Source organism: Semicossyphus pulcher, unplaced genomic scaffold (genome assembly GCF_022749685.1).
Source record: "Semicossyphus pulcher isolate SPU_LCO1_2020_fin unplaced genomic scaffold, fSemPul1.0.p SCAF_15, whole genome shotgun sequence".
NCBI lineage: Eukaryota > Metazoa > Chordata > Actinopteri > Labriformes > Labridae > Semicossyphus > Semicossyphus pulcher.
The window spans coordinates 17,264,255-17,275,741 of NW_027211659.1; the positions used below are offsets into that span (position 1 = coordinate 17,264,255).

Genomic DNA, 11,487 nt, shown 5'->3' on the forward strand with positions numbered 1-11,487 from the left:
CTTCTTCAGAAACCAATGGGTGACGTCACTGAGACTACGTCCATTATTTATACAGTCTATGGTCTGAACAAACAAAGAAAAGATCGATGACTACAGATACAACTTCAAAAATAAGTGAAAATCCAAAGAAAAACAAACACATTTGACACTCAGATGAAGGCAAACAGTCTAAAAAGGAAAGCAACCTTCAGCGTGGAAAATCAAGAGTTACAACCGGAGCCAACCGTGGACGTCACACATGCAACACTGTCTGGATATCTGGGAAGTGTGCTCCCCCAATTACTGTTTATCACCATAGGTGCCGCCAAAGAGAATGAAAGATCTTCAAGATTACCACTGTAATGCATGGTGAGAGCATTTTTCTGTTTCATAATATAATGATTTTTGTAAGACATTTGATTTTAAATGTAAAACATTTAAACCAGCTGTGGTCATGAAGAAGCCTCCATCAGACTGGAGGTTAACGAACACTCTCCAGTTGAACCTTTAACTACATCATTGCTCTTTGTGTTTTACTCATCTGTGCAATGCAGTGTGGACTGAGTTTGCTCAAACAGGAGCTGAGGTTGAGGCTGGTCTTGACCCGTTTCTCTCTTTGGCGCCTGTTGCAGAACCAGACTCTGACCACCTCCTTCTCCAGATGGAGACCTTTGGCTATCCGAGCTATTTCCTGAGAGGACGGTTTATTTTTCTCCACAAAGCTGCGCTCCAGAGCCTCTTTAGCTCCCAGGCTGCAGTGCGGAAGGAAGACGAAGGAACAGAGGACAGAGAAGAGAGGATGAACTCGAGAAAAAAATAGTAAAAAAGTATGCATTAGATATTTGCTCTTTACAGTTGTTACCTGATAGTTGTTCTCCTTTTCCTCTTGCGCTCATTCATTCCTATTTTATCACTGTACAAGGCTGCAGGAAGAGAAAGAGGATATGTTATTTATTTAGCATGCTTCTGCTCTCAGCTCACTGATGTTGGCATATTGTGAGTAGGGTTTATGAATAGATTGTGTTTTTTTTGTTTTGTCTTCTAAGGAGTCATAAGGTATAAAGCCTGGAAACACTGTATAGACTTATGCAAAACAAGTTCTACATCCAATGGTTTAGCTATTATAACCAGAATTCCCAGTCTTTCACATAAAGATATAATAAAAAGTGCATTTACATCTTACAAGTTTTACCTCATCAACATGATACATCCAGGTAAAGAATGTGTTGAAATAAATGCTCTAAGGGGAGGTTGATGGAGTGAGAGACTCACCTCCAGCCAGCTCAGCTTCATCAAGCCATTTAGCCAGAATGGCCTTCAGCTTGCAGGCGTTCTTGAAGCTCAGCTGCAGATTTTCAAAGCGGCAGATCGTTGTCTGGCTGAACTCTGACCCGTGCACTGCAGCGAGAGCCTCGCCGACGTTAGTCTGTGTGTAGCCTGGGTGAAGGTGAAAATAAAGATAGAAAGACGTATTAGGATGCAAACAAAAAGCAAAGCTGAAGCATCCATGGTAGGAAAACTAGTGGTTATTATTCATTTAAATAATGCTCACCAAGTTTGATCCTCCGTATTTTGAAGTCGTTGGCGAACATCTCCAGCTCTCGTATCTGTGGGGAGTCCATAGCAGGGACATCTTCTGGCTCCCGCACGCTCTTCCTTTGGGCGTCAGTTTTCATCTCTACAACAGCGGGGCCCCCGGGGGCCTCATCAGTAGAGAAGATGGCCGAGGGCAGCGAGGAGAAACCGTGGCTCAATGCACAGGAACCACTACCTAGACCATGATCTGGAAACTTGTACAAGCAAGGAGTAAGAGACCCTGGGGGGAGAGAGAGAGAGAGAGAGAACGCTTGAGAGAAGAAAAATAGTTGGGAGACACAGGGGACACCCTCAGACTGTCAGAAGGTTCCTGAAGGGAGCACGGCCCCTATTCCTACATGTAGCTGAGAACCTTTATGTCAACAGCGCCAAAAAGTTTTGACATGCCTCTGTTAGAAACTGCTAAGAATAAAAACTGCTGGAGCCTGCAAGCTCATATTTTGTCGTTATTTTTCAATGAGAGCCAAAATATTGTGAAAATGTTGAAAGTTTCCCTCCCTGGAACAAAGAGGAAGGCCCATTGAGATCTTTCTCCTCAATTTTTAGTTTCAGAAGTAAGAAGATCATGTTCAAAACCCCCTGCAGACCACGTGGCACAGTAAAGGCAGAGTTGGACAGCTCTGATTTCAGTGCTAAAATAATTGAAATGTGTTTTAATGAAAAGGCAGTCTTTCCTCTCTTCCTTAATTAAATATACTCCAGATATCTCCACAGTTAACCCTTAATTTAACACGGCCATTCACATTTCTTGCAGAAAACTCCCTGGCTGCAGTGCATTAGAGTCTCCTCTAATTTAAAAGGTCTGTAGTCAGTAGAAATAAAAATTGCACAACCTTCAATAGCAGGTTGTAGAACACCACAGGCTTTATGTAAAAAATGCACAGTTATTACTACAGATGGCTGTTAATGTTAAGTGTTTGCATGCAGTGGAGCCGGTGGCTGGAGTTGCTAGTATTAATGACTAATTAGTGCCAGGGTACCAGATGGGTGGATGACCAATTGTTATTTGGAACACGATGCTCCGCATTGCTTCAACAATCAGCACAGCTGCAGGGGGGGAAAAAAACTTTAACTTTACTAAAATGTTAAATCATTCAAATTAGATATTAATCATGTTGTAAAGGAGGAGACAACTGGCACAACCTTGTTTGTGATTAAAGTCTGACTGCAGCACATATTCGGTTTCCGTCCGCCCTGATCTCCCCTAAATGTTGCTTCTATCAACATTGCTAATACATTGTATATTATGAGCAATGCAACACCCCCCTCTTGTGTTAGCCAGGTTGTAGCGCAGTGCAAACTCACCTATACAACTACAATTGAAGTTTTTATACAATTCTGCAATCTGAATTTACAGATCTGACTGTAAAGGAGTGAAAGGAAGACACAGAGAGAGAGGAGACACATATGAGAGAAAACAAACCTGTATCCCCCTTACACTAAACAAATTGAATGGTAACTGTCACAGAATACCCCTCTGCCAGCATGTCATCATTGTGTTTTAAATATTGCAGCACCACAACAGCGTCTGAGCATCTTTTGGACTCCTCCTTGTGGAATACAGAGGCAGAGATCTAAGTGCATTCAAAGCCCTAACAACCCCCATGTAGTAAATGGTTTCAGTTCCAATATTGGAGAGGATAAAAGGAGGCAATCATTGACCCGCTAAATTGTTCAGTGGGATCCATACAGCAGCTGGGGAGCAGTGTGGCAGATTGTACAATATAACTGTATGCATCGGTGATTTTCTCCAGGGGGAGCTTGGACTGAGTCTCTTAGAATCTCTCGTTAAAACTATAGGAGGTTATATCTCGGTAAAATGTAGGTATTTTCTATAGAGTGTCATTGGCAGATGTCTTGTAAATTGTTTCAAATAACATCAACTTTAGATAATAGAATGAGCAACATATAAAAAAGTATCAGTGCAACTTATTTGTTCACAGTTTTTCAGGCTTGGATGCTTCAGTTGGACTCTGACTGTTCTCATCACCATGTCCGAGAAAGAGTTTGCCTCCTTTGCGCCTGATGCCTGCCACTGAAGTTCCCTTGGGAGTGTACATACAGCTTTACAGCTGCAGTTGTCTGTGTGCTACATAGATAGACTGGGCAGATCAGTGGGCTTAGTGGGTTTGTAGAAACGCCTCACAAGCCTGTGTGCACATGGACATAGACCCTCGGACTGCATTACATGAGCTCCGTCCAAAGAGTGCGGCAGCGTCAGCAGCTTTATTTATTTAGCAAAGATATGAAGCAAACAATCTGACAAACATACTAAATTCATTCTGTAGGTCTTTAATATTTGACCAAGCTGAAACCACGGCATTGACTTTTCACCCCATATATTTGTTATGGCTAACGTCTTAGCAAACAGTCCCATATTTACACATCCAGCCGAGACGGGGCAATATAAGGACTGGTTTGGAGTCACACCTGTTGAATGTTAACTCCATATCCACTTGCATTTTAGCTCTGTTTTGTTCTCCACCAAGCAGCACCCCCATTGAAGCCAATGCAGAAGTGTAAAAAGTACTGCAGTTTCTCAAGTGTCCACTTGAAGCTGACTTTAAAAGCCTCAAAATTCCCATTAGGCCCGACATTAAAATGGCTACTATTACAGCAGAATTAAACATGTTGTCCTTTACATCTCATTTCTCCATTCATGACAACTGTATGGGTTTTATAATTATATATACACGTATATATAACCCACCGCTTTAACTATATTTGGGCCTTAAATTATAGGAGTGGGATCACTTTGAGTGACAGGTGGATACTGCTGTCTGTCTGCTAGATATCAACTCAGCTAATACAGTCAGTGAACTTAACTTCTCAGCTGAGTTTGTGTTGCTGCCTTTAGGGGATTATTTTATGCTGAAAAAGGACAAATGTGGCTTGCTGTGTGGTTTATTGAACTATTTCACCGTGTGAGAAACCTGAGCTCTTGCTTTTTCCGTGAGTGAAGTTTTTATCATACATTTTTTTGTTCGTCGGCCAGTGCATAGAAGTCAGGATTGATGTTGGCTTTTCCTGAAGAAATTAGGTCAATAGTTGTGATTAGAAGACCAGTTATTTTAAGTTAGCCGGTGGTACGTGTCATTCACCCGTTGCGCTCTTAAGCCCCTTTCCCACTGGTCAAAAAACCCGCCAAGACCCAGCTGTTTTTACTTAGTGGGAAAGGTTACAATCAGCATTCAGACCTCTACTGTGCAGTAGACCTGGGTCATTATCACCTCGGCTCCGATCAGCAATGATGATACGAATCTCTGGCCCCTTTCAGGTGCGATGCTGACGTGCCTCCTTGTCATCTCAGCTACAAATTCCGCCCGTCTCCATCCAAGCAGCACTCGGTCATCGTTCCAAATAAATAGACTGAATGAGTAATAGATACAATAAAGACCTAGCCACCATAACATCTTCACTGGCCTCCGTGCTGCTTACCAAAGAGTATAATTTAAGTTCTTTGTGTGCACTATTGTTTACTAACCCTATTTTCGGCGCGTTTGTGAAGCAGCAGAAAAGAGACTGAAAGGAGTATACTTCACTGGCAATGGGGAAAGAGACACTCTGCATTTATTATTTAATCAGGGCCTGAAAAACCTGCGTCAATGGGCTAATTTGTATTACCTGAGATTTGGGCAAGTGAGTTATGAGTCCACTACTTTCTAAAGACTGTATTAACTTCTTTAGTCTGATAAACAAACGTTTCCAGTCAGCCACCACCGCAAAAAGAACCTCCTCTTTGGGAGGGCAAACTAGCTCATTCACCAGCTAACAAAGCAGCCACGGGTATAGACTGTAAAGCTTTTGCCAACTCCTCGCTACTCTCCAGCGATACCCGTTTGTCCAAATTGAATCCATTCTGGCTCCAGAAAACCAAAAAGGCAGTGGCCAAACTCAAGGCTTCTTTTACGCAGTTGACAAACACAGTGCTGGGCAGTAACGGTGCTACAGATAACAGCGTAAATAGTTTAACTACATTTCTCCACAGCTTGGTGGTAGCATCGCTTTTTTCTGAATCAAATAACTTCCCTCTTTTATTTAAGTAGTGCATAGTAGTGGTAGCATTAATACAAGTTACATTCTCCATCTACAAAGTTAGTTGCAACGCACGGAGCTCTCTGCTGCAGTCATAATAAAAATACCGTTATAATAGCATTGTAAATAAAAATAGCTTTAAAGTAGCAAACTACTGTTGACATGTTGTGGTAGCTCAGCTTGCTACATTTCTCTGATTGGTAGCTTCAGTGTAGTGAAGCTAAATTTGATGTGGCGTAACCGGTAGCTTAGCTTACTAAATTTTGTAGCTTGCCTAACCCTGGAAACAAATGGGTGACGTCACGGTTTCAACATCTATTATTTATACAGTCTTTGATCTCCACCAACTAGAGGTTAAAATATCTGGATCTTTATCTATGAAAAGCTCCACTGTGTGCTATTTCGTGCCCATTTCCTGCTGTTGCTAAAAACAAGGCTGCTGGGGGCAAAGAGGCTAAAAACCTCTGCATAGCTGAGGGGAAGAGCAGAGCTGTGGGGTTTGTGAATTGATACTTTTCACATTTCACAAAGTCATCTGATACATTGTTCATTTAAAAGAATAGACTAATGAAATTTTAAAATTGAAAGGGCCGTGTTTTTCTCTGACCTTGTCTAATACAGTCTCTGTAATTACAACGATCTGTTTAATGCTATTAACTCTGGTACTGCCCTTTCAGAACATCCCTCTGCTGGGCTGCTGACCACTGAATAAGTTTTGTGATTTATCAGAGGGGATTTCTCTCATGGATTCTACCACTTGTAGTGTTTGCCTCCACTATTTCTTACTGTTGGTTTGTCATTGATTACTAATTATCCTCTCATATACGATCTCCCTTTATCATCTTAAGACATGGACACGATTAAAACTAGCTGATCACAAACAGATTCACTTCCCAGCACAGAATCTGAGTTAATTAAAGTGAATACTGAACTCCTGATGCTAATAAATGTGACCAGCTGTCTAATGTGAATCCTAATATATTTCAGCACAGCCTCTGACACGGTGGACCACACAGAGTCAAATAATTTTATTAGAGCGTGTAACGAGCGGCTCCATGTCCTCAGGTCTACACTCGAGTGCTTAAAATCCTTCTCTTTTCTTCTCTATTAAAAGACGCAGTCTAATTTCCTCTGCAAATGTTCATTTCTCGAAGCCACCAGGGTCACATTCCAGGTCATATTATCTCTGTTCTTTATGTGCTCCCACTCTGTTAAAGCTCGCAAAAATGTAGGAGTTCAATTATATTTTCTTTAACAAAGAAATGCAACAAGTATTAAATATTTTTTTATCTACTTCCGACTGTAAAAGTTTTTATGCCTTCAACCATTTTTTCTTGTCTTCACTTTTTAATTATTCAGAGGAATTAGTATGCAGGACACCCGTACACTGACATCCTGTCTAATAGATTGTGCTGGTTGGATGTGTCTGGGTGTTTTACTCTGTGTTCATGTCTGGGAAGATTTCATTGCTGAACCTGACTTGCTGAACATTACAAGAGCAGAACACGGAGGTACTCCTCTTCCGAGAAGACCTTTGTCTGAATCACTTACTGTTTATACAGTAACTACTTTACTACTTTATAGAGGGGGTATAATGCTGTTTCACATTTTAAGACATATATACAATGTTACATGTTGGATGTTCACAGGAGAAAGCGGGCTTGTAGGGGCGGGGTTTCTTAAAGGGACAGAGTTGACTAAGATGTTTCAGGCAGAGGCTGTATGAGAGCCTGCACAGAGCACCAGTGTAAGAAAAATTAGAGTTTTTAAACTATAAATTATGCTAAGGTACTCCACAGGTATCACAGAGTAAAATATGAAGCTTGAAATGAGCATAATATGCCACCTTTAAAGTTATTAAAGGGATGATTGAACGATGGTCTTCATTTTACATAACCAGTCATACAGTTTTGATGCCACTGAAAGCCCCTGAGCACTTTGCAATAAAATATTTCTCTGTTAAATGTGTTTAACACTTTAAAACTGAACTAATCTGCTGTATCAGGATTGTGTCCGTGTGATTTAATCAGATTTTTATGACAGTATCGCTACAGTTACTAAATCCTGATTGGGCCTTAAAGGTAAGTGACATCATCTTTTTCCAGCTAAGCCCCGCCCACTCCAAACCAGTGAAAAAAGTCCACACAAATACAAAAATCTCTCATGTGCAATAACTGTCAGGATCACTATCATTGCTTTGTTTGTTAGATATGACATGAAATGCTGCAAAATAAGAATGTTATAAAATCCATAGGCATACATGCATTTGTTTGAATAGGGAAACTGACAGAACTGTGTTGATGGATCAATCTGTTTGGAGCTGCATGTTGACTGTGAAAATATTTTTCGCCACTTGTGAAAAGACAGATGATTGACTTACATTTGGCTCCAGACGATCTTATGCCACCAATAAATAGAAAATCTTTTAACACCAATCACTCCCGACACTTTTCACAGAGCCACGTACTCCTACCTTCATTTTCCTGCTCGTTCCGCAGGACGAGGAGGAAGTGGGAAGTCGGCTTTGACAGTTATGTTTAACAAGTGCGCTGAATAGTTCAAGCGTAAGGCGAGCTAATCAAGTCTGAAATTGATTTTAACTGGTCGCAGATTTCAAATTAAATGGGAATAAACAAGTTGTCTTCTCAATTTATTGCGCGTAGCTGCAGGCCAGGAATGGGAATGGCTCTGTGTGTGTGTGTTTGTGTTTGTGTGTGACAACCTGATGGGGAGATCATTACCTTGCAATGGGTTTGCACCGCTCACCATGTTAGGGTGAGGGACACCACATGTCTGCAGGATACGAGTCTGGGAAATACTGGCAGAGAGCATCTCCTGAGCTGCAGACAGAGAGAGAGAGAGAGAGAGAGAGAGAGAGAGAGAGAGAGAGAGAGAGGCCTTTACCATCTACGGAATCTTGTAATTGTCATTCTCGGCACAATAATTACAATAAAGACCTCGATCATGGTCATCACTGTGAGTAAGAGCTGATTCAAACAGAGAAAGAAGAACTCCTTCACAGCTGGAGACCAAGAATATTCAGATTGTGTCCTTAATAACTGAATAAAAGGAATATCACAGTGCATGATGATTAATTGTCTGCTCATTGTGTAATAGCACCACATAAAATGCAGCCTTGCAATAGTTGACACAAATACCAACACCACCACCCACCTGCCATCATGCCATAGGTGGCCTGCTGGTTGCTGTAGTGACAGGGGGTGACCGGGTAATGTAGGCCCGGGGGTCCGTTTCCGAGAGCGTTGCCAAGGGAGGAAGTGGACAGGTGCATGTGGGAGCGCTTGGGTGGCTGACCCAGGGACAGCCCGGAGGACACTGATGGAGACAAATGTGGTTACAGTCTGACTGGAGAGCATAAGATGAACAAAATTAGATAACTAGAGAGGTGTGTTAGCTAGGATGTAATATAGGTCAGCTTTGAATACAGGCAAGACTAGTAGAATATGTAGCTTTAAAAATAAATATACTATCCCAGCTATCATTGGGCTAGAGGCGGGCTGACACATAAAGACAGACAACTTTTCACGCTCACATTCACACCTGCAGGCCGATTTTAGAGTTCCCGGATGTCTTTAGACTGTGGGAGGAAGCGGGAGTACTCGGAGGGAGCCCACACACGCATGGGAAGAACATGCAAACTCCACACAGAAAGGCCCCCCTATGTCCGAACCCGAGTTGGAACCAGGAACCTTCATGCTGTGAGGCCACAGCGCTTACCACTACACCAGCGTGCAGCCCTACAATAGACTATGTTAAATCATTTAAAAATAGTCTAAATTGAACCTTGGAAGAACTCAAAAGTAGCAGCAAACCAAGACAAATGCTTCTGATCTGAACATTTACATGAAAACCAAGATATATTTTGATATATTCATCATGACATACAGTATAACTTACATCAAAACCTCTACCTTTCTGTGGAGGCTCTTCTTTGCTAAGTGTATTTAAATCTAATTGAACATTGCTCTGGTCTGTTTATTAAGTTATTCATATATTCATCTTTTTATTCAGTTCCGTGTACACTTCAAGAACTAATGCATGCAAATCCACATTGTTAAGATGCACTCTGACTTTGTAGTGGTACCGTATCATCAACACACATGTACAGACAGTGTCTGAGTTCTACCGTGTCTTGTCTGACAAACTGTTTATGAGGCTATCGATCGATGTTCTGCAAATTTAACTTCTGTCATAACTACACATTAATTATGTTTTATGTTCATTTTTAGATGGCCACATCTTGCATTTCATTTATAGACTCATTGGAAGACAGAAAATACATATAGGCCAGGTCAACACGCACAAATTCAGCACCTACAGTTTTGTTATAGTAGGAAAATTGATTTTACACGATACTTTTTATCTGCTGCTGGATAAATCCAATGTCTAACTAGTGTTTCGCATGATCCGCTCCAGTACAATCCAGGCTATAACAATGAGCCGGCTCTAAAACCCGCAGGAAGTTTGCTCCACAATGCTCCATGCTGAAAAAGACTATGGGGAGTCTGTCACACTGATAACATATCCTCAAAGCTATTATCCACTGAGTAGAGACAGCTGGGCCAAAGCAGCTGATTAGATACATTTACATAATTTAGATCGGCTTTGAATAAATGTATTTTTCCAATTCAATTCATCCTTAGCGTTGCTCGAGAACACAACTGTGCCTTGGTAAGGAGGCGGGGGGATGTAGGCAAGCATGGTTGGGTCACTTAGAGGTTTATAGGCGCAACTTGTAGTTCCTATGACCTGACTAACCTGCAGCACCCATGGGACTTCATTAGTAATCAACAGTTTAGTCAATATTGTTGGAGGTCTGCCATAGTGCAGATGGGATTTAACATCAACACTATAGATTAAAAATGTCCCAATACCATTTTTTTCTTCCAGATACCGATTCTGATACCGCTCTGATATTAGTGTGACTAAAAAATATATCATATCGGTGCACGGACTTGCATACTTGCCGATACCCTAAACCACATTTTAGGCAGTATTGGAGGCCGATAGCGACACTGGTATCAACATTGGAACAACTCTACTACTTCCACTGTCTTCTAACTTTGCAACTCTGTAAGCATAGTTTATATATTACAAATGAGTCCAAATTCAATCAAACAACAAGAGAATTAAAGAAACAGAAAACATTCCAGGACAAAAGAGCCCCATTTACCTGCAGAAACCATGCTGTGTGCATGTGATGTGGCTGGAAGGCAGTCACTGGTTGAAGCGTGGTGCATGAGGATTGGTAAGGGTGAATCTCCTGTTAGTGGGGTGAAAGAATCTGCACTGAATGCCTGGCAGGCCATCTTTTCTCTTTCTCTTGAATGGTCCCAATGGCACACTGACGTTTGATGTGTTCCCTTTTCGAGTTGGATTTCGTGCTTTATCCTCTCTTGGTTTACGTGGTCTTATCTCCCATTGTTGCTTCCCTCGTCCTGTGTCTTTACTCTCTTTTCTTCTGTTTTGCCTTGTCTTACTTGGTCTTGTCTTCTTTGGCCTTTTCTTATTCCGCCTTGTCTTTTTTTCTTGCAGCTTCTTTCACCTCTTGTATTTCTTGTCTCTTTGCTCCCTGGCTCAGTCAAGCATAGTTCTATCTCTAGACGCTTGGGAATTTGCAGGTAGAGCCCTGTTATAGGTTACCTTTTTTTCTCAAAGAGACACGGATGTCAGCACTTCAGCCAGAACTCTTCACAGCTTTAGGCACATCTGTACCCTCAGCCGTGACTCTCGAGGATGAATAGTGATGAGATTGTGGTTCAGCTGAAAGGTCTTCCTCAACTACTGAGCTTTCTCTCATTAAGGCCTCTGAGATGCGTTCCCCTGTCTCTTTTTCTCTGTTATACACGCAGGTAA

General features: G+C 41.6%; 1 protein-coding gene across 1 annotated transcript; it reads right to left on the bottom strand.

The window, feature by feature from the left end:
* Positions 1–490: 490 nt before the first annotated feature.
* pou1f1 (POU class 1 homeobox 1) lies at positions 491–10,940 on the bottom strand. The gene is made up of 7 exons (XM_069663630.1): positions 10,805–10,940; positions 8,785–8,946; positions 8,352–8,450; positions 1,532–1,795; positions 1,252–1,416; positions 842–902; positions 491–731 (listed from the first exon to the last, which is right to left on the bottom strand). Exons 1-7 carry the CDS (start codon positions 10,938–10,940, stop codon positions 491–493), a joined length of 1,128 nt encoding a protein of 375 aa, XP_069519731.1.
* Positions 10,941–11,487: the final 547 nt, after the last annotated feature.

Coding starts and splice junctions, on each gene's coding strand:
- pou1f1 (XM_069663630.1), bottom strand. CDS start 10,940: ATGGCCTGCCAGGCATTCAGTGCAGATTCTTTCACCCCACTAACAGGA. Junction 8,451..8,784: donor CACCTATGGCATGATGGCAG/GTGGGTGGTGGT, acceptor CTCTGTCTGCAG/CTCAGGAGATGCTCTCTGCC. Junction 903..1,251: donor TGAAGCTGAGCTGGCTGGAG/GTGAGTCTCTCA, acceptor CTCTTCCTGCAG/CCTTGTACAGTGATAAAATA.